The 22,193-nt window shown below is 41.0% G+C and overlaps 1 protein-coding gene across 1 annotated transcript in view; it reads right to left on the minus strand.

The window, feature by feature from the left end:
• The window catches only part of LOC140734718 (ADP-ribosylation factor-like protein 8B-A), a 118,403-nt gene extending 96,711 nt beyond the window's left edge, over positions 1-21,692 (minus strand). The window contains exon 1 of the mRNA XM_073059092.1: positions 21,444-21,692. Coding sequence (XP_072915193.1) covers positions 21,444-21,572 — 129 coding nt within the window. The 5' untranslated portion in view covers positions 21,573-21,692. The remainder of the gene's footprint in view (positions 1-21,443) is intronic.
• Positions 21,693-22,193: the final 501 nt, after the last annotated feature.

The following is a 22,193-nucleotide window of genomic DNA, read 5'->3' on the forward strand; positions in this document are numbered from 1 at the left end:
CAAATGACAAGAGACAATTATCCAAAAATAAATCACAAAATTGAAATATACCTTTAGTTCTCCAAGTCAAATAGGCTTGGTCCATAATGGAGGGATAGGAAAAAAAGTTAGATATAATAGGACTTGCTAAAATAAACTGATTCAACCCAAAAAATTTCTGAAATTGAAACCATATTCATAAAGTGTATTTAACTATTGGATTATCTAATTGTTTATACAATTTAGAAAGAGCAAAGGGAAGTGAAGTCCCTATAACAGAACCCAGTGAAAACCCTTGTACCAATTTATATTCCAGATTTACCCTAAAAGGGCTTGAAGTTATATCCAAGTCCCATAGCCAAAATTTCAAATAGTGGATTTTAATTGCCCAGACCACCCTCCTTTTTAGACTTCTGTAAATATCTTTTGCCTAGCCTCAGATTTTTATTCTGCCAAATACAAGAAGAAATTTTAGAATCAACACTATCAAAAAAAGAGTTTGGAATAAAAATTGGTACCGCTTGAAATAAATATAAAAATTTAGGTAATATAATCATCTTGATAGCATTGATCCGACCTATAAATGACAAAGACATTGGTGACGAATTGGTAAAAAAATGTTTAATCTGATCAATTAAGGGTAAAAAGTTAGCCTTAAATAAATCCTTATGTTTTTTTGTAATTTTAACCCCTAAGTATAAAAATAGTCAATAACCAATTTAAAGGGTAAACATCCATAAATTGGAACCTGCATATTTAGAGAAAACAGTTCGCTCTTATTAAGGTTCAGTTTGTAATCCGAAAAATTACTAAACTGAGCCAACAAAGATAAAATTGCGGGAATGGATTCCTCAGGATTAGAAATATACAATAATAAATCATCTGCATATAATGATAATTTATGTATCTCATTCCCACGGGTAATGCCAAAAATATTAGGTGATTCTCAAATAGCAATTGCTAAAGGTTCCAGAACAATATCAAATAGTAATGGACTAAGAGGACAACCTTGCCTGGTACCCCGAAATAAGCGAAAAAAGGGAGATCTTTGATAATTAGTGTTAACCGAAGCTACTGGGGTATTATATATCAATTTAGTCCATTATAAATGTCGAACTAAAATTAAATTTCTCAAGTACAGTAAATAAATATGGCCATTCAACTCTGTCAAATGCTTTCTCATCATCTAATGAAATGACACATTCTGGAATACTACGTGAAGGAGTGAAACAATATTCATTAATCTCCTAATGTTGAAAGAAGAGCAACAGTTTTTAATAAATCCAGTTTGGTCCACAGATAAAATTCAAGGTAAAATGGTTACATTTTTACATTCCTCCATAGCATCTGCCAAATGCTTACATATCCAGCACACCAGTCAAAACCTCTGGCAACAAGATATTCCTGAGTATCCACAGAGCTGCTTCGGAAGAATAGAAACAACTCTAGATCCCTGGTATAAATCACACCATTCTGAATGCTTGATTCATTTAAAACTGTGAAAAGTTAACAGGTTGCAATTTTCACATTTTCCTTCCATTGCAAGCTGGTTGTGTTCTCAGGAGAGGCCGAGGTCACATCTTATAACGAGCAGAATGATTAGTCTGGCTGGTCTACTGTCAAAGTGGATGGAAAGAAAGATCCAATTTGTTGGGGTATCTTCACATGCTGAGATGATACTCCACTATACTGAGCTGTACAGGTATGTGCTGCATGCCTGAAGAAAGTCTTGCTGCAAATTGACAAATATCAGGAAAAAGAAGCAAAGCAATAAAAGAAATCCAGTGGTGCAGTTTGCAGTATTTTTGTTTCACATGAAATGCACTCCTGCACCCCCACATTCTGGTTGTACCATCTGCTCTTGGACTGCAGAATAGAATCATATGCAGGCAATGTTAATAGTCATCTCTGCACTCCAGCTCTCCCCTTGCATACATTTAAAGTATCTTCGATAAGTCTATAAATATTGTGGACCATAACATTTATGAAGTTTTGTCAAACTCTATTGATGACAGTTGTGAATAACATTTATTCAGTTCTGCATTAAAATCCCTTTCGAAAGTAAGCACATAAACATGCATCCCTACTTTCGATATGGCAATGGTAGAACCTTACAAAGCCATAAGGTAACGATCCACTGAAGAACTCTTGAGTTTAGCAGTTAACTACTTTGATTTTCACAATGGACCTTTATATGTCTCTGCCCACTTTTGCTTTGTTTTCTTATTGTGTAACTTGTGGGAAGAAACATCCTTTAAAGTCCAAAGTCCTAATTGGTCTCCGACAAAGTTTGCAGGACAGGGTGTATTTAAAACTGCAATAATAAAGTCTTCTGATAAATCAGTCCTTCAATAGGCAGCAAATATGTGCTTTGTTATTCCTCAAACATTTTCTTGGATCTTGTAATCAAAGTATTCCCTCTAGATTCTCCTTGTATTCCTGCTGTTCTTCCAGACAGCAACATTTCATCAAGATGGCCTATGATATCAGTATCAGTTTTACTATCACCGATATGCCTTGAAATTTGCTAACTTTATGGGAACAGTACAATACAATACATGATAAATACAGAGGAAAAACACTGAATTATAGGAAGTGTACATATAAGTCTATTAAATAGTTAAGTTAAAATATGTAGTGCAAAAACACAGAAATTAAAAAAGTAGTGAGGAGTGTTCATGGGTTCAATGTCCTTTTAGAAATTGGATGGCAGAGGGGAATAAGCTGTTCCTGAATCGCTGAGTGTGTGCCTTCAGGCTTCTGTATGTACCTGCTCCTGATGGTAACAGTGAGAAAAGGGCATGCCCTGGTGGTGACAGATCCTTAGTGATGGGCACATCCTTCCTAAGGCACACTCCTTGAAGATATCTTGGATACTACAGAGGCTAGTATCATGATGGAGCTGACTAATTTTACAAGTTTCCACAACTTACTTTGATCTTGTGCAGTATGCCCACCGCTCCCCCCCAACACCAGACAGTGACACAGCCTGTCAGAACACTCTCCTCAGTATGTAGAGGTTTGAGTGTTTTAGTTGACAAACGAAATCTCAAATTCCTAATGAATTATAACTGCTGTCTTGCCTTTTTTATAGGTGCATCAATATGTTGCATCCAGGTTAGGACTTCAGAGATATTGGCATCCAGGAACTTGAAATTGCTCATACTCTCTACTTCTGATCCCTCCATGAGGATGGGTTTGTGTTCCCTGGTCTTACCCTTTCTGAAGTCCACAATCAGCTTTTTGGTCGTGCTAACGCTGAGTGCAACGTAATCCATGGATCAAACCACCCACATCTAAAAAAAATGCTCAAAGCTGACCCATCCCAAATTAAACAAAAAGAGAGTTTATTTTTCCTGAGAAAAGTGTCTGGAGTTGAGAAACTCAGCAGGTCAGGCAGGATCTGCAGGGGGAAATAGACAATCCACGTTTCACATTTGCAACTCTTCATCTGGATTTAGATCTTTTTTCGTGCCTAGTCCCAGTATCCACATTCTCTTATTTTTCTATCCCCAATGTTGTACGTATTGTAACATCACAAATATCTGCTGCATTACAAGAGTCTAAGTTGAGTATTTATCACCAAGAAATCATTAGAATTGTTGTTTAATTTTAGATGTGGTTAAGTCTGTGAAATGCCAAGTTTCAAAAAGTTCAAAGTTCAAAAGTACATTTACTATCAAAGTATGTACACATTATACAACCTCAGGACTCATCTCCTTGCAAGACACCCAAAAGAACCCATTAAAACAAACACCCAATACGTAGAGAGAAAGAAAAGACACAAATTGTGCGAACAATAAGAGTAAGCAAATAGTGCTTAGAACAAAAGTTGTGTCCTCAGACACGAAGCCTGAAGCAGCTGGAACACGCCCACAGGCTCAGTGCAGCAAAGAGTGGAGTAAATGTCGCCAAGCCTGCAGACAAAAGCCCTGGAGCAGCCCCACAAGCTCAGCCTCAGTGCAGTGAAGAGAGGAGTAAACATCACGGAGCAGGGTGCTGAACTGGACCGAACCTCGCAACTGGCCCCGACACTCTTGCCTTTTCAGTCTGTCTAGCCCGGCATTTAAATCGTCGATACATTGGGTCATTCCTTGTTCTAAGACCTGGGTCTGGATTCTAATGCCATGTTTCAGCCCATTCTTGACCTTTCCAAATCGGCCTAGCACTTGGATTGATCACACCTCGCTCTCGGTATCGGTGGACCAAATCTGCCCTTCCTGCTTTTCTCCGTTCCTTCCAGCTTCATTGTGAATATGCCTCGATGCAACTTTCCTCCTCCTAACTAAGCAGACAAATTAATCAAATGCTCAGGGCATCTGTTTATTTTTGTCTCTATTTCCTTCTATCCTCTCATATCTTAATGGTGCCACCTGTCTACGCTGCAGGAAAATCGGAGTAGCCTCATCAGAAATCTATACTGGTTCCATATACTTTTCCATGAATGCTGCCTGACCTGTTGAGTTCCTCCAGCATTTCGTGTGTGTTGCTTGGATTTCCAGCATCTGCACATTCTCTCGTCCTGGTTCAATGATACCTGCTTTGTGTTGTCACTTCAGCTTCTACCCAGCCAAACTATAATGTGCAGGTCATACACGGAAGAAGCATGCTGCACTAAATGCCTTCAGATGAATTTTAACTTCCATACTTTGCTTCTTTATTCAACAAGAACTACTTTGGAGTACAAGTACAGCTCATTTAAACAAAATTTATACCTGCTTTAAAACACTCCTAATCTCCTCTTTTCTACGACAGTTGGTTTTGGCCTGGCAAATTGCATCCCTCACTTGGATCAACTAGAGAGCTTTGCTTCATAACTCCCCCTTATCATTCTGTCCTCACACTTGATTCATTCTTCAGTCCAGATACAAAGGAAAGCAAGTCACATCCAGAGCATCATTAGATCTTTGCATCAATGGTGCTTAAAATCCTGCCACACATCACCAAAACTACAGCAGCTGTGTGAACTTACAACAATGATCTAATTTTGATCTGCCTTCCACCGCCTCCCATCTCATTGTCCACCAACCCACCACAGCTTGCCTCTATCTCAAAACACATAACTTCTACCAACACTACCTTTACTTCAATATATACCAATATCAGAGAAGTACAGTAATATTAGAAAGTTATACTCTCTTGGTACAAACTCTCATTCCAACCATCCCGATCAGCATCTCCACCCAGCTCAAATGTACAAGCTCTTTACTTCTCAAAGTAAATTGCTTGATTGCTTGAGTTTATCATGGTCTTGTTTTCCTTTCGAGTGAACTGTTGGCAAATGTCCATTGAATTTACAATTATGGCAGACACTCTGTCAATATCCGTCAACTCAATGTTACGAGGGGTGATTGATAAGTTCATGGCCTAAGGTAGAAGGAGTCAATTTTAGAAAACCTAGCACATCCATTTTTCAACATAGTCCCCTCCTACATTTGCACACATTTAGTCCAGTGGTCGTGGAGCATACGGATCTTGTACCTCCAGAAAGTTCCCACAGCAGGGGTGATTGATAAGTTCGTGGCCCAAGGTAGAAGGAGATCTATTAACTTCAAACTTTCTGCATAATCACTCAAAGAGTTGAACTGCACGTGCCTGTAACGAGAGCTATATAACTCATCTTCTTCTACGTTTGGCCACGAACTTATCAATCACCCATACATTGACACTTTCTGGAGGTCCAAGATCCATATGCTCCACGGCCGCTGGACTAACTGTGTAAATGTAGGAGGAGACTATGTTGAAAAATAAATGTGCTAGGTTTTCTAAAATTGACTCCTTCTACCTTAGGCCACGAACATATCAATCACCCCTCGTATGTCCTGCAGTTCTTTCCTCTTCCTGAAGATGCTGAATAGTCCGGCCCCAAGGTGTCAATACCTCTGAACCTTTACTCGGTGATGATACAAACCCTGTACTTTATTGAGCACTGTATATACATTGCCTGACCAAGATCAAGTGCTTGCTCGGAGTTCATTTTTCTTCTCAATAAGCTGCCTCTTCTATTTATGCATAAACTATGAGATCATACTATATCCACTCCAGATATATACCAGCATTCAACAATTTTCACAAGTCAGCAGCAAAAGCTGAATTTTGCTTTCAAATGGAAGCTAAGTCTAGCTCTTATTTTTAAAAAATAGAAATGCAGGTGAACCATCGTGTATGCTGTTCAACTAGTTTCACCAACTCTTCAAATTTAGTGAAGCACGAGCAGGTTATGTGCCGCAAAATGGATAACTTCTGCCATCTGGCCTGCTGCCTGCAGCAAAAAGTGTTCTATATTTTTCACATCATCAACCAAATGACAGAAAGAACCTAGAAGAATCTAGTGTTTATCTGGATAGTATGAAGCCTGAACACCTGACGCAAGCAGAAAAGGTTGAATCGGTGAAATCCAGTGAGTTATCAGTAAGCCACGCTTGTCCATAGCTTCAGAGAATGGACACACAAACCTCACAGAAGGCAAGTCACATGTATTTCATAAACATCCTTGTTTGTCTTCCTTCACCTTCCTTGAGAACTATCCTAATAGCAACATTCTCTTCCTTGAAATAAGGTATAAAGAATTCACAATATTCAATCAAGTGCCAGAGTGTTGCAAAGGATTCCGCTCCTCCCACTTCATGTTTTTCCATCCCACTATCCAGGGAGCTAAGCAATTCACCTACACATTATTTAATGTGTGTATGACATTCAATGCTCACAATACAGTCTCCCCTATAGTGTAAAAACCTAACAGATTAGGTGACCTCTATTCAGTCTGCAAGACTGAATTTCCAGTCGGCTGATACATTAATTTTCCATCCCACTCCCACACTATTCCAGTGATGCCCAAGAAACAGCACTCAAAACATCAACCATCCCTCTGCCTCCAACATGGATGTTACCTGACTCACTAGACTCCTCCAGCAGTTTGTTTTTAACCCAGACAAGTGTATTACTTGTCAGTTGAGGTTAGCGGAAAAACATTTCTTGAGAAACTCACTTCCACCATGACCCACACCCCATCATTGGCTCTCTCTCTACTTTTCAATACTATCCATAGTCAATATCATCCAGAATTGTTGAACAATCTTTACATGTAGACATGATATCACTCGATATCTTAATCTAAGGATGACAGACCTGCAATTACAGGTAAAGTCAATGTTCCAGATCCACCCCAAAACTCAAATACAAGAATCAATTTCACTGTTTAAAAAAAAATCATGCTTTTCCTCCATCTCACCCATGCTAAAATTCACCAAGGCTGAATTCCTTAAATAATAATCCCTTTTCCGGTAGTCATAGCCGAAGGGTGGTAGCTCCCACTGCTAAACAGATGCTCTTCATGGCGTGCGTCTCAAACAGCCTCTGACAACCAAATCCAACTTCTGGCCTTCACGTGTGGCATAGTTCTTATGCCCGGCGGAGCTGTTCTCACTGACAGGAGAAGGGGCAAAGGCAGACCACTGGCGCCTTAAAACCAGTTGCTCCGGGCAGATGGGGCTCATTAACTGCAGATGGTAGCTCATCTAGGAGAGGGAAAACTCCGATTTCAAACCTCCACTGCCTTGCGGCTATACCCGCTCACGGGAAAGGCTTTGGGAGTAAACCCCGAGGAAAAATCCAAAGTCGGAGTCCCGAAGGCGGCTGACTGCTGTACCCAGCACCGGCACAGCAACCCCTGCGATGCTGCTGGCACCAAACTGTATCAACTTTCGTCATTCCTTTGGACCTGTCATCAGCATGGAGAGGGGGGTCCCACTGCATGGGCAACAGATGGATCTCCATGTCAATTCTGCACGGGCTTGCGCCCTGGAGAAGCCACTCCCGGTGACTACCAGAGGTGCAGTACCCATGGTCGACCACGACTGACGGAGGCTACTAATCCATTTTCTATTCAGGCAATCACTGACAGCTTTTTGTTTCCAATACAATTGTAATGGTTCAGTGGGATTGCGCAACAAAAATCAGAAATAGTGAATTAGAGTTGTGAGCAGCGGTCTTAGTTTCTCCCTTCACATATAAAACTAGTTTGGCATATGAAAAACATACTCTATTATTCATGTAATAATGTATATATACACACACACACACACATACATATACACACATATATACTTACTATAATTCATTTTTTTCTATATTTATCACGTATAGCATTGTACCTTCTGCCTCAAAGTTAACAAATTTCATGACATATGCCAGTGATATTGAATCAGAATCAGGTTTAATAACCAGAACTCAGGAAGCCATTCACAAAACATCCTACATGGATGGAATATGATCAACGTAATCCATCTATCTTCTATCTGTTGGATTTGCAGGAATTGATCTAATTGCTTTTTCCAATCGGTCTAAATGTTATCCCTATCCCAACGGAATCCAGGGTGCATTTATGCAGCAAGGTATTTCCCACAGGGGACGACAGATTTTGATTTGACTCTGCACCTTACTCAAATGGGAAAAAAGCACAAGAATCCTGGAGGATCTAGAAATGCAGATGATGAAATTCCAACTGTCTGCTAAATTAGTTTAGAACAGCATTCTAGCAAGAGATCATCTAGTTCTCTTACTCCCTTATTCTCAGATTTGCAACAAATAACTTATACCATATTATTTACACAATTATAATTCCATTAATTAAACATGGATTGAAATAAAATGGAAACAAGCCAAAATTAAAATTGTGCCAAAGTTTATTTATATCAGATGGTAGAGAGAAAAAAACCCTGAAATTATACTGCAAGGTTCAGTAAGAAATGTGGGTATAAAAAAACTGAAATGACAAAGTAATAAAGCAGAAGAAAACCTACAAAAGTGAAGCAAATCCTGTTTGACACGTGAGAGGCATTTGAGAGATTCACATTAATACTTCACAAGGTTAGGCTTTGATAATGCAGAAAAAAATAAATAAGCTGTCAGAATCTGTGATGAGTCAAATTATATTTCAAGAGCTTGACATTCAGGATCTGAAAGTTGATTACAACATCAAAAAACATGAAAGGAAAGCCATTAATAGAAAAACCCAATTAAAAGAAAACTGGTTGATAATTGGAGCTCTTACTAATAACATACAAGGCACATTTTACTTTGAGTGCATTAATAAAAAGAAATCTACAATTTGCCACTTTTTCCTAACAATCTCGGTATATTGACTGGAATTTAACTCCATTTCCAATACCACGGCCGTGGATGACACAGATCTTACTGTTATAAAATATTGACTAAAAAACAGGAGCCATCCAACTTATGACACCTTTTAAATGGTTGTAATCAGGAGAAGGCCATGTAATAACCCAGACCAACTATATTTCAGTATGTTTTAAGATGAGTGGACTCGGATCCACTCCAATTTCACTACTGTGACAACAGGTCAACAGTAGATGCGATTTCATTGGCTCTTCACTCATGCCATGAACAGTGAAGTTGCATTCATACAGCTCTGCATTCAACACTAACATCCTTTCAAAACTAATCGATAAGCTCCCAGACCTCGGCCTCAACAATTCCTTGTGCGACTGAATCTTTGATTTTCTCTCTCAGTTAGTCCAGACCGGTAACAACATCTTCTCCACAATCACCATTAGCACAGGTGCAGCACAAGGCCGTGTGCTTCGTCCCCTGATCTACTTGCTTTTTACTTATGAACGTGAGGCCAAGCACAACCCCAATATCATTTTCATGACGACACCACTGTTACTGGCTGAATCAAAGGTGGTGATGAATCAGCATATAGGATGGAGATTGAAAATCTGCTGAATGATGCTACAATGACAACTTCTCACTCAACATTAGGCAAACCAAAGAACTGACTATTGACTACAGGAGGAAGAGTCGGGAGTTCCATGAGCCAGTCCTCATGGGAGATCAGAGGTGGAGAAGGTCAGCAACTTTAAATACCTTGATATTATCATTTCAGAGAATCTGCCCTGGGGTCAGCACGCAACTGCCAATATAAAGGCAGCTCGGTAGTGCCTCTACTTTCCTAACCTCTATAGATGTGTAGTGGAGAGTATCCTGACTGGTTACATACATCAAGGCCTGGTGTGGAAACAGCAATGCCAATGAATGGAAAAGCCTACAATAAGTAGTGGATACTGCCCAGTACATCCAGGAATAGTCCTCTCCCCTATTAAGCTCATCTACAAGGAGTGCTACAAGAAAGCAGCATCAGTCATCAAAGACCCCTACCATCCAGGCCATGCGTTCTTCTCACTGCTGCCATAGGAGGTGGTGGTACAAGAGCCTTAGGTCCCACTCCACCAGGTTCAGGAACAGTTATTACCCTACAACCACCAGGTTCCGGAACCAACATGGATAACTTCATTCTCCTTAACACTGGGCTGATTTCACAACCAATGGACTCTCTTTCAATGACTCAAATATTCAATGTACATTTATTATCAAAGTATGTGTGCAGTATACAACCCTGAGATTCATCTTCCCACAGACAGCCACAATCGTCCCAACCACTCAACAGATGACGCCATTGCCACCACCCTCCACCTGGCCCTCACCCACCTGGACAAAAAAGACACGTACATTCAAATGCTGTTCGTAGACTTCAATTCAGCAATTAACACAATCATCCCTCAGAAACTGATTAGAAAGCTGAAACTGCTGGGCCTGAACACCTCTCTCTGCAACTGGATCCTAGACTTCCTGACTGGGAGACCTCAGTCAGTCCGGAACGGGAGCAGCATCTCCAATACCATCACACTGAGCATGAAAGTCCCGCCAGGGCTGTGTGCTCAGTCCACTGCTGTTCACTCTGCTGACCCACGACTGTGCAGCAACTGTGGTGGGTCTCATCAGCAAGAATGATGAGTCAGCACACAGAGAGGAGGTGCAACGGCTAACGGACTGGGTTACAGCCAACAACCTGTCTCTGAATGTGAACAAAACAAAAGAGATAGTTGTTGACTTCAGGAGGGCACGGAATGATCACTCTCCGCTGAACATTGACAGCTCCTCTGTTGAGATTGTTAAGAGCACCAAATTTCTTGGTGCTCACCTGGTGGAGAATCTCACCTGGTCCCTCAACACCAGCTCCATAGCCAAGAAAGCCCAGCAGCGTCTCTACTTTCTGTGAAGGCTGAGAAAAGTCCATCTCCAACCTTCCCCCCCCCCCCATCCTCACCACATTCCACATTCTACAGGGGTTGTATTGAGAGCATCCTGAGCAGCTGCATTACTGCCTGGTTCGGAAATTGCACCCTCTCAGATCACAAGACCCTGCAGCAGATAGTGAGGTCAGCTGAGAAGATCATCGGGGTCTCTCTTCTCGCCATTACATTTACACCACACGCTGCACCTGCAAAGCTAACAGCATTGTGAAGGACCCCATGTACCCCTCATACAAACTCTTCTCCCTCCTGCCATCTGGCAAAAGGTACCGAAGCATTTGGGCTCTCACGACCAGACTATGCAACAGTTTCTTCCCCCAAGCCATCAGACTCCTCAGTACCCAGAGTCTAGACTGATATCTACATCATTTATTATTATATTGAAATTTGCCCTCTACTGTGCCTATTGTCTTGTTTATTAATTATTTCATTTATTAATTATTCTACTGCCTGCACTGTTTTGTGCACTTTATGTAGTCTTGTGTAGGTCTGTAGTCTAGTGTAGTTTCTGTGTTGTTTTATGTAGTCTAGTGTAGCCTTGAGTTGTCTCACAGAGTCTAATGTAGTTTTGTGTTGTTTCACCATGGTCCTGGAGGAACGTTGTTTCATTTTTACTGTGTACTGTATCAGCAGTTTATGGTCAAAATGGCAATAACAAGTGACTTGACTTGAAAACAAAGACAGAAAGCCATGCGACCCATTCAAAGAAAAACACCAACTCCCCCAAAGTGCAAATGGCAAAAAAAAGTGAAAAATACAGAAATTAAAACACCAAACTGCAAATCATTGACCCAGTCCAAGCAGTTCAGTTCAATCTAGTGCTGTGTCGTTCACTAACTTCAGGCTGCAGAGCCAGCCTGCCCAGATCAAAATCGCACAAAATAGCAACAAACGAGGAGCCAGAAACAGGTCACAAAGTGAACTACAGAGTGCAACCCACAAACCACATCGATTGAACCTTGCCCAAGACCAAGTACTCTGGCGGGGGTGGGTGGGGGAAAGAGGTAGAAGTAGAGACCATCTGAACGCAGGACCTTCCTGCAAGAACAGCAAACAAGACAGAGAAAGAGGATCACATGCAGACAGCAGTGAGTGAGGGAGAAAGTGAAAGAGAGCGGACACCCTCAGGTTGATGGTGCTGAACACTCGCTCGGCTTCCTGTCTGGCCCTCGATGACCTCAATCTTCCTCGACACTTTAATCGCAAGAGCAGTGGGAAATGGAGTCGATCACTGGCTCTACAACTTGCGTTCTCAGTATTATTTATTAGTAGTTTTTGTTAGTATTTGCATAGTTTGTCTTCTTTTGCACAGTGGTTGTCTGTCTTTCTATATAGTTTTTGATTCTATTGTACTTTGTAGCTAATGCAAACACCCAGTACAAAATTAATCTCAGGGTGGTATATGGTGACATATTCATACTCTAATAATATACTTACTTGGAGGTTTTAAATCATACATCAAGGGAATTATATACAGGTCTGCTAATCTTGGCAAAGTGAATAAATACACAACTAATTGTTCACACAGGAAGCAGGAAAGCAGTTTTGCACTTAAAAAGCAACCAGATCACACATGCCAAAGTACTACAAAATGCAAACAAATTTATATTTGGTAGCACAGACAGGAACAAACACCAAGATACTCATGTAAAACAGAGTCATGGGATTCTAAGAAAATAGACTGAGCATCTGTTTGAAATCTCATCTGAGAACAATACTGCCATCAATACAACTCTCACACAACACGCTACATATTACTTTAAAGTCACGAGTCAAACCTGAACCACAAAAGGTAAAACACAAGCAAGTACAGACCAAAATAATCCTCCAGCATGAACTACAATGAAGATGCAGCAACTCTAAGCATAAGCCGCTGGGTTCCTTGAGCCTGGCCTACATTTAATAAGATCATGGCTGATCTATGCTGGGCTCAACTCACCTTCTGTGTGAGTGACCCAAAACCCTCAACTTTTCCATCTTCCAAATAGTTATCTATCTCAAACTAAAATTATCTAGTCTCCATGACTTTCAGGGGCAGACAATTTCAGGAATTTCTCCACTCAGAAATGTTTATGTACCATAGATTCCGGATTATAAGCCGTTACTTTTTTCCCACACTTTGAACAGCTTTGAACACTGCCGCCTTTACTACGGTGCGGCTAATGCATGGTTTTTTTTCATGCCGCCAAAAACATTTTGCCTCGTAACAGCAGACCAATAAAATTGATGAGTAGTTCACAGAGGTCCAATGAAATTGTACGATAAATCAAGCGCACTTTCACAATTAAATTATTGTAAATCAGTCATTTGTACTCACCCTCATCAACATGGAAAACACTCAAAGAAAAGCATTGTGCTGCCTTTATGGCAGTTATTTAGTTTATAATATTTTCGCTTAGTAATTCATTTGTTAGTATTTTCTAGTTAAAGTTAGAAGTGTTTTAAGTATATTTGTTTTCTGTACTACATCCCGGGATGCTATGACGTCACATCCGGTTTCGCCGCGTCTTGTGGGAAAATACCGGTTTGGGATAAACGGAAAGGAGGGGGCGAGCGCATTAGACCCGTGCGAGAACGCTGCAAACATATGATGCAGCTTTTAAGTTAAAGGCAATCAATAACTTTTCCTGGTAGGCTGCAGTATATATTTTTTTACCAGTCGTTAGGAGATATTGGAATGTTGTTCGTGCACTGTTCAGTAAAAAAGTATACGCAACGTAATTTGTGTGTTACCGATACATATGTATATTTAAAAGTAGCCGTATTACAGGCACGGTTCGAAAAAAAGCATTTGCAATATGTATTTGTTTATGTTACCATACGGATTTAATTAAAAGTTAAAAAATCCTCACGTGTAATATCTTTCTGTGTAAATATCTCATATTACAACGTGGGACACCTGCGGCTTAAAATCCGGTGCGGCTTGTACAAGTACAAAATTGATTTTCTTTCTAAAATTAGAGCATGCGGCTTTTAATCAGGTGCGCTCTGTAGTCCGGAATCTACGGTACTTAGATTTTAAATGGCCAGCCCCTTCTTTTGTAGATACATTGTCTTATCTGTGACACTATCAATATTGGAAATTTACAAGGCAGACAGCAAGAGCTGTCTATTGTCCATCTGTTATGCACAATAGATGCTGCTTTGCTTATATTCCAACAAACAATTTTTGAAAAAAAACTGCAGTGTTGGTAATGATTAAAATGGAAATCAACAAACAAAATAGAAAACTAACAGAAACTGAAGGATTGATATTTTTATACAAATAAAACAAGTTTGGTCCAATTTAAGAACTGAACTCTGAGGCTCCCTGGGTTACAAATGCAAATTCTTCCACACATTTTTAAGCTAGTAATAATAACAATAAAATGTTTCATGGTATTCATTAATGACAGGATGCTGCGTATATTGTAGTAGTTTAATTAAGGGGAATGTTGGATGATCATGAAATGAAACATTTTGCAAGTGCATGCAGTGTGACACTGTACAGGCTACTATAAAAACAGATGTTTCTGATTTACAAGGAAATCACTAATGGACATTTCTAGGTAATGGAACACATTGATAACCCAGGGTCTGCTTGTAATTTGGTTTGAGTAAACACAATGATATTTTTGGGGTAGAATTCAAAATCAATATCGCCTGTTAAAAAGGGAAAATTTGATAATGATGAGTACATGAGTAAAGAAGAAAAACCAACAAGCACTTGCCATTATCAATACAAGTTGTTTTGGACAAGTAGTTTAGTTTGCAAGAGAATTAGAATCATGATTTTCTCATTATGTTAATCTAGAAATGTTATACTGTGAAGGCAGTTCATATTTCAATGGCATCTTTTGTAAGAATCTCTCACATGCAAGGAGTGTCAAAGACATCTTCAAGGAATGGTGCCTTAGGAAGGTGGTGTCCAACATTAAGAATCCCCACTACCCAGGACATGCCCTTTTCTCACTGTTACCATCGGGTAGGAGGTACAGAAGCACGAAAGCACGCACTCAGGGATTCAGGAACAGCTTCTTCCCCTCTGCCATCCGATTCCTAAATGGACATTGAACCCATGAACACTCCCTCACTACTTTACTTAATTTGTTTTTTTGCTATATATATATTTATCCATATTTATCAGGTATCTCATGGTACTGCTGCTGTAAAGTTAACAAATTTCATGACATATGCCAGTGATAGATAGATAGATAGATACTTTATTCATCCCCATGGGGAAATTCAACTTTTTTTCCAATGTCCCATACACTTGTTGTAGCAAAACTAATTACATACAATACTTAACTCAGTAAAAAATATGATATGCATCTAAATCACTATCTCAAAAAGCATTAATAATAGCTTTTAAAAAGTTCTTAAGTCCTGGCGGTTGAATTGTAAAGCCTAATGGCATTGGGGAGTATTGACCTCTTCATCCTGTCTGAGGAGCATTGCATCGATAGTAATCTGTCGCTGAAACTGCTTCTCTGTCTCTGGATGGTGCTATGTAGAGGATGTTCAGAGTTATCCATAATTGACCGTAGCCTACTCAGCGCCCTTCGCTCAGCTACCGATGTTAAACTCTCCAGTACTTTGCCCACGACAGAGCCCGCCTTCCTTACCAGCTTATTAAGACGTGAGGCGTCCCTCTTCTTAATGCTTCCTCCCCAACATGCCACCACAAAGAAGAGGGCGCTCTCCACAACTGACCTATAGAACATCTTCAGCATCTCACTACAGACATTGAATGACGCCAACCTTCTAAGGAAGTACAGTCGACTCTGTGCCTTCCTGCACAAGGCATCTGTGTTGGCAGTCCAGTCTAGCTTCTCGTCTAACTGTACTCCCAGATACTTGTAGGTCTTAACCTGCTCCACACATTCTCTATTAATGATCACTGGCTCCATATGAGGCCTAGATCTCCTAAAGTCCACCACCATCTCCTTGGTCTTGGTGATATTGAGACGCAGGTAGTTTGAGTTGCACCATATCACAAAGTCCTGTATCAGTTTCCTATACTCCTCCTCCTGTCCATTCCTGACACACCCCACTATGGCCGTGTCATCAGCGAACTTCTGCACATGGCAGGACTCCGAGTTATATTGGAAGTCTGATGTGTACAGGGTGAACAGGACCGGAGAGAGTACGGTTCCCTGCGGCGCTCCTGTGCTGCTGACCACTGTGTCAGACCTACAGCTCCCAACCGCACATACTGAGGTCTATCTGTCAAGTAGTCCACTATCCAATCCACCATGTGAGAGTCTACTCCCATCTCCATTAGTTTGTGCCTTAAGATCTTGGGCTGGATGGTGTTAAAGGCACTAGAGAAGTCAAGGAATGTAATCCTCACAGCACAACTGACCCCATCTAGGTGAGAGAGTGATTTGTGCAGCAAATACGTGATAGCATCCTCCACTCCCACCTTCTCCTTATATGCAAACTGAAGAGGATCCTGGGCATGCCTGGTTTGTGGCCTCAGATTCTGTATTATCAGCCGCTCCATGGTCTTCATCACGTGCGACGTCAAGGCATATTAAACCTGATTCAGATTCTGATATGACTCAGAAAAACAAAAATCGAACCACTTATCAAATTCAAACAAGGAATTTAAAAAGTGAGACACTAAATAGTTACCTTCTATTAGCATTACTGCCATATAAGTGGGAGCAGAGAAAGGGAAAAATCTGAACTACACAAAACAATTGTACTGTATCGACAAAGCAGCATTGTTGGAGAGCATCACTTGCTATGATGGTGACCAAACTACATTTGCCAATCAACTGTGCAAAAGCAGTTTTTTTGTTACTTCCCTACCTTCCATCCTTTGATTTTTTTTCTCATTGTCACAAGTAGGCAGCTTACATAGTGCTGACCTCAGGAAAGGTATCCGGGAGCAAAGGGCTAATACGTCAGTCAAACTGGCCTCACCAATCGAATGACTTGAACTGTGTGACTGGTGAAGCTGGTTAAACCATCACGTCATTCTCACAATACATGTGAAAAGTTAAGTTTCAGAAGAGCTTTTCCAAACTTCCTTGGTTGTGAGTGCGTAGAGGCATCACACAGAAACAGAACTAAACACCCTCAGAAGATTCTAGATTTCACTTCAGCTGCATGAAAACAATGAGGAATGGAATCAGGTGAGGACAGTCTTGGTCAACTAACGCCAGAACTAAGGCATTGGCGGAGAATAGTATAGTTAACAGTGTGAAAGTTTGCAGTCAATTTGAGATGTACCAGAATCTACAGATCATTACAGACACAGCCAATTCAGAATGAAAAGGTCCAGATAGACAATTTGATTTTTCCTTCTTCTTCCACTCTGTTGAGCAAAATTCTCAAGAAGATGCAAAACTGAAGTTATTGCTAGATTAATACAAAATAATAATTATTCCCACAAAAAAAACAGAAAACATTGGAGAAGTCACAAGGACAAAGCACAGGATGATTAACATCAAGGATTTTATTTTTCTTTGTCAGAAATTCACTTGCATTTGTACAGAGCCCTGGTGAGACCACACCTGGAGTATTGTGTACAGTTTTGGTCTCCAGGGTTAAGGAAGGACATCCTGGCTATAGAGGAAGTGCAGCATAGATTCACGAGGTTAATTCCTGGGATGTCTGGACTGTCTTACGCAGAGAGGTTAGAGAGACTGGGCTTGTACACACTGGAATTAAGGAGATTGCGAGGGGATCTGATTGAAACATATAAGATTATTAAGGGATTGGACAAGATAGAGGCAGGAAATATGTTCCAGATGCTGGGAGAGTCCAGTACCAGAGGGCATGGTTTGAGAATAAGGGGTAGGTCATTTAGGACAGAGTTAAGGAAAAAATTCTTCTCCCAGAGAGTTGTGGGGGTCTGGAATGCACTGCCTCGGAAGGTAGTGGAAGCCAATTCTCTGGATGCTTTCAAGAAGGAGCTAGATAGGTATCTTATGGATAGGGGAATCAAGGGATATGGGGACAAGGCAGGGACCGGGTATTGATAGTAGTTGATCAGCCATGATCTCAAAATGGTGGTGCAGGCTCGAAGGGCTGAATGGTCTACTTCTGCATCTATTGTCTATTGTCTAATTGAATTTATACCTCATTTAGATTTGGCAATAACAATTTAAAATTTAATCTCGTTTGTGTAAAAATATGTTGGCAAAGCTCTAATACAGAAATGCAATACAAAATGCATTCTAAAATATTATATCTATGTCAGCAAACCTGACTCTGTTACTGCAGACATACATTCCAGAACTAACTACACCTCTAGCGGGGCTGTTGTAGTACTTTACACAAGTCGTATCCACAATACTGCTCACAAAAATCAAAGCAAATCGAGGCTGGATAAGTGGCATCTTAACATTGCACCGACAAGCACCAAAGTAATGAAGATGTGATTAACAGTGCCGCCAAGCAGCACACATTCACCAATAACATGCTCAAAAAGTATTTCTATGGGTTTTACCAGGTCCATTATTACGGACCTCCAGCACACAGGGCATGCCCTTTTCTCACTGTTACCATCAGGTAGGAGGTACAGAAGTCTGAAGGCACACACTCTGCAATTCAGGAACAGCTTCTTCCCCTCTTAGCCGGCTGGTGGCGTAGTGGCATCAGTGCCAGACTTCAGAGTGAAGGCTCCCGAGTTCGAATCCAGCTGACTCCCTTGCACACTTTCTATCTGCGCTGGGTTGAGTGTCGAACTAGCAACTCGGCCTCGTAAAAACAAGAAAGCCTGCTAAAGAAACACTGTCATGATGGCGGCCCGATGACTCCACTCAGAGTTAAGGGCTTTCTTCTTCTTCTTCTTCCCCTCTACCATCCAATTCCTAAATGGACATTTGGAGACTACCTCTCTTTTTTTAAAAAGAGTATTTCTGTTTTGCACTTTCTTTTTTAATCTATTCAATATACGTAATTGATTTATTTGTTTATTTATTATTATTATTAATTTTCTCTGCTACATTATGTATTGCAGTTAACAAATTGCTGCTAAGTTAACAAATTTCACGTCACATGCCGGTGATAATAAACTTGATTCTGATTCTCTAGAACACTTCACAGGATTGTTCCAACTTTGAATCAAATGGTTGAATTCCAGAGGTAATATCAGTGTGAGCCCCTGACAATAAACCAGCATCTGACCAGCCACTGCATCAAGGAATCTTGGTAAAATTGGAGGGAATCAGTATCATGGAAAAATCACTCCAACAGCTGGAGTCACACCTCACACAAAGATACTTCTGGTTATCAGTAGTCTGTCTTCCCATCCTGAGGAGATGGTTCAAGCAGATCCTCAGGGCAGTATCCAAGGCCCAACCATCTGCAGCTGTTTCATCAGTGACATGCCCTCCACGACATCATAGGTGTGGATAATCACCAATAATTCTGGAATTCATATCTCATCAGTAAACCAAGTGGTTTCTTACAAAAGTTAAGATGAGTATTTGAATAACCAGCTATAGAGGGCTACAGATCAAGTGCTGGTAGCTGGGGTTAGTATAGCTGGTTACATGATGGTCAGCATGGATATAGGGGCCTGTTTCTGTGCTGTGTTACTCTATGACTTAGATAACATTCAGGCACAGGCTGAAAATTATCAAGCTACATTTTCACTATAAAATGCCAGACAATTAACATCACCAGCTAGAGGCTGTCTAAACACTGGTCCTTGCCTTATTGTTAAGGAGAGCCACTCTCATCACACTTCAGGAAATCAAACTCGTGGTGCCACCAATAACTAGAAACTCAATTGGATCAGAAAAATAAGTACCATCACAAGATCAGGTCAGAGGCTAGCTAACCTGATTCATCTCCTGACATCAACAAGATACAAGACATCTTGTGATGTCTTGTGTCACAAGACATCACAAAACATGTGGTGGAATATTCTCCACTCACCTGGATGTCTTCAGCTCTAGTAACACTTGAAGCTTGACATGATCCTGAAGAAATTAGTCACTAGATTTGTACCCTATCCACTACCTTAAACAATTATTCCCTCCGTCACAATGACAGCATTCATAAAATACGCTTACCCCATCTCGATTTCTATAACAGCTCCTCCTAAACCTGTCCTAGCAGGAAGGTCAAGGGGAGCTGGTGCATGTAAGCATCACCACCTGCTAATTCCCCTCCAAATCAAACACCATAAGTATCTTGCTGTTCTTCTATTGCTGGATCTCCCAACAGCAATGCAGGGGTGCCTTCATGAGAAGAACAGTGGAATGTAACAAGCCACTAAGCAATGTGGCAGCGCCTAGGGACAGCCAAAAATCGCAAGCCCTGTCAACAACACTAACATTCTCAAAATAAACTTTCAAGAAATTGATTCAGTACATTTTCAAAACTTTATATATTACTTTATTCAATTATACTGTAAACTTAGCACTAGAGGAGCCCCTGCACTAGAGGGTGGAAGAAGGGAAGGGGGTAATTTTTTCCCCAGAATAGCATGTTTGTTGAATTGTAATGAATGTCATCTTACAGTAGAGCAAGTGCAATGTTGCAGCAAGATAAACTTTTAACAGTGAAAGGGGGATTCCTATTCCTCACATCCAACTTAATTATGAGAATTTAAGAATCAAACAGGAAGGCAGTTCACCATTAAAGGAAATTAAAAGACAAACCAACATATGACAATTAAATGTAAATGAATGTAGAATCAAATCAAAGGGCACGTAATTTAAAATGATGAAAGGAAGGATGGATACAAATATCTATTCCCATTGCATGGTTTTAACTGCAGAATTTCTAGGTTAAAATCGGTTACAGTACTAGTGATTTATACATAATGAGACTGAATCGGGGTTGTAATTTGCCGAGGATGGGCTTTGGTAACACAAGGAGACCTGGTGCAGCCATAATGCACATGGCAGGTGTGTGTACAAAAAAAAATCACACACAATCGTCTACAATGTTTTTCGCAGTGATGAAGTTAGTAAAAATAAAACACGTTATTTTTAAAGGGAATAAAAAAAAAGCCAGGCTAGAAACAGCACAGGAAATGATGATAACCCTGCCTTTGCAGGAGAGAGAGGTTCGCCTGGCAGAGACATGATTCAGTAGAACTGGGCTCCTCCCAAACACTCAGCAGGTACCCAGCCCTTCAGACCACGGTGGGAGCGCCAGAGCCGAGTGATTCCCACACAAATTAGGGGGCAACCAGAAATAGGCAGAACGCTGCAAGGCAAAGTGAATGGCAGCGGGGTGGAGGGAGGATATCAAAAGGCCAAAGAGAAGTGGCTGTGCCCTGAAATCCGGGTGGGTGAGGAAGGGTTGAGGGGGGAGGGCGCGCTACTCGCTTTCTGGCTGTCGGGGCGATGAATAATAAATAAAGACGCGGGTTAATTACAAGATGCTGACTGACTGTACCGCTATCACGTTGACAAACGTCGTTTTGCCCGAGTACTGCAGGCCAACCAGCGTCAGCTCCATCTCCTCCTTCCAGAACAGAGACTTGAACCAGTCCAGCAGCTTATTGATCAACACCAACATGCTCATCCCCGTGTGTGTCTGCGCGCCCCGCTCCGGCTTGCGATCCCGCTAACGCTGCTGCTCCCGTTCCCCGTGCAATGCCGACTCTCGGGCTGCGCTCTAACTCCCCCTCAGCTTCGCAACCACCGATCATATGACAGTCAAGCGAGAGCGCAGCGTCGCATCAGCTGTCCAACAACGCCGTGGGCGGGGACACTGTGCCCAAGTGTCAGCTGCATTGGTCAACTCCCAGAGTCAGCAATAAGGAGATGACTAATAAATGCATGATTTAACGCAGCATTAAACCCCACAATGGAAGAAAACAGATGCAAAACACAGTAAATACACCTTGGCAAACATACAAAGAATTAATCTCACCCCTGCCTTAACATTATTGTGGACTCAAGTTTTACTCCGGAGATCTGATTCAGGGTCAGATCGGTGCTGAAGGGGGTGCTGCATTTTCATAGGCACCATGGTTTGGCTAAGACACTTAACTGCCTTTCAGATAGATGGCAAAGACAAAAATGAAAATATAACTGTAAGCACCAATAAAAAAGCGACTGATACAATCAAATCAAAAGATAGGAAAATCAACAGTAGAGTTTAGATACTTTTATCTCTTTGCTGTCTAGTAGCTGAGGAACT

This window comes from Hemitrygon akajei, chromosome 10 (genome assembly GCF_048418815.1).
Source record: "Hemitrygon akajei chromosome 10, sHemAka1.3, whole genome shotgun sequence".
In the NCBI taxonomy this organism is placed as follows: Eukaryota; Metazoa; Chordata; class Chondrichthyes; order Myliobatiformes; family Dasyatidae; genus Hemitrygon; species Hemitrygon akajei.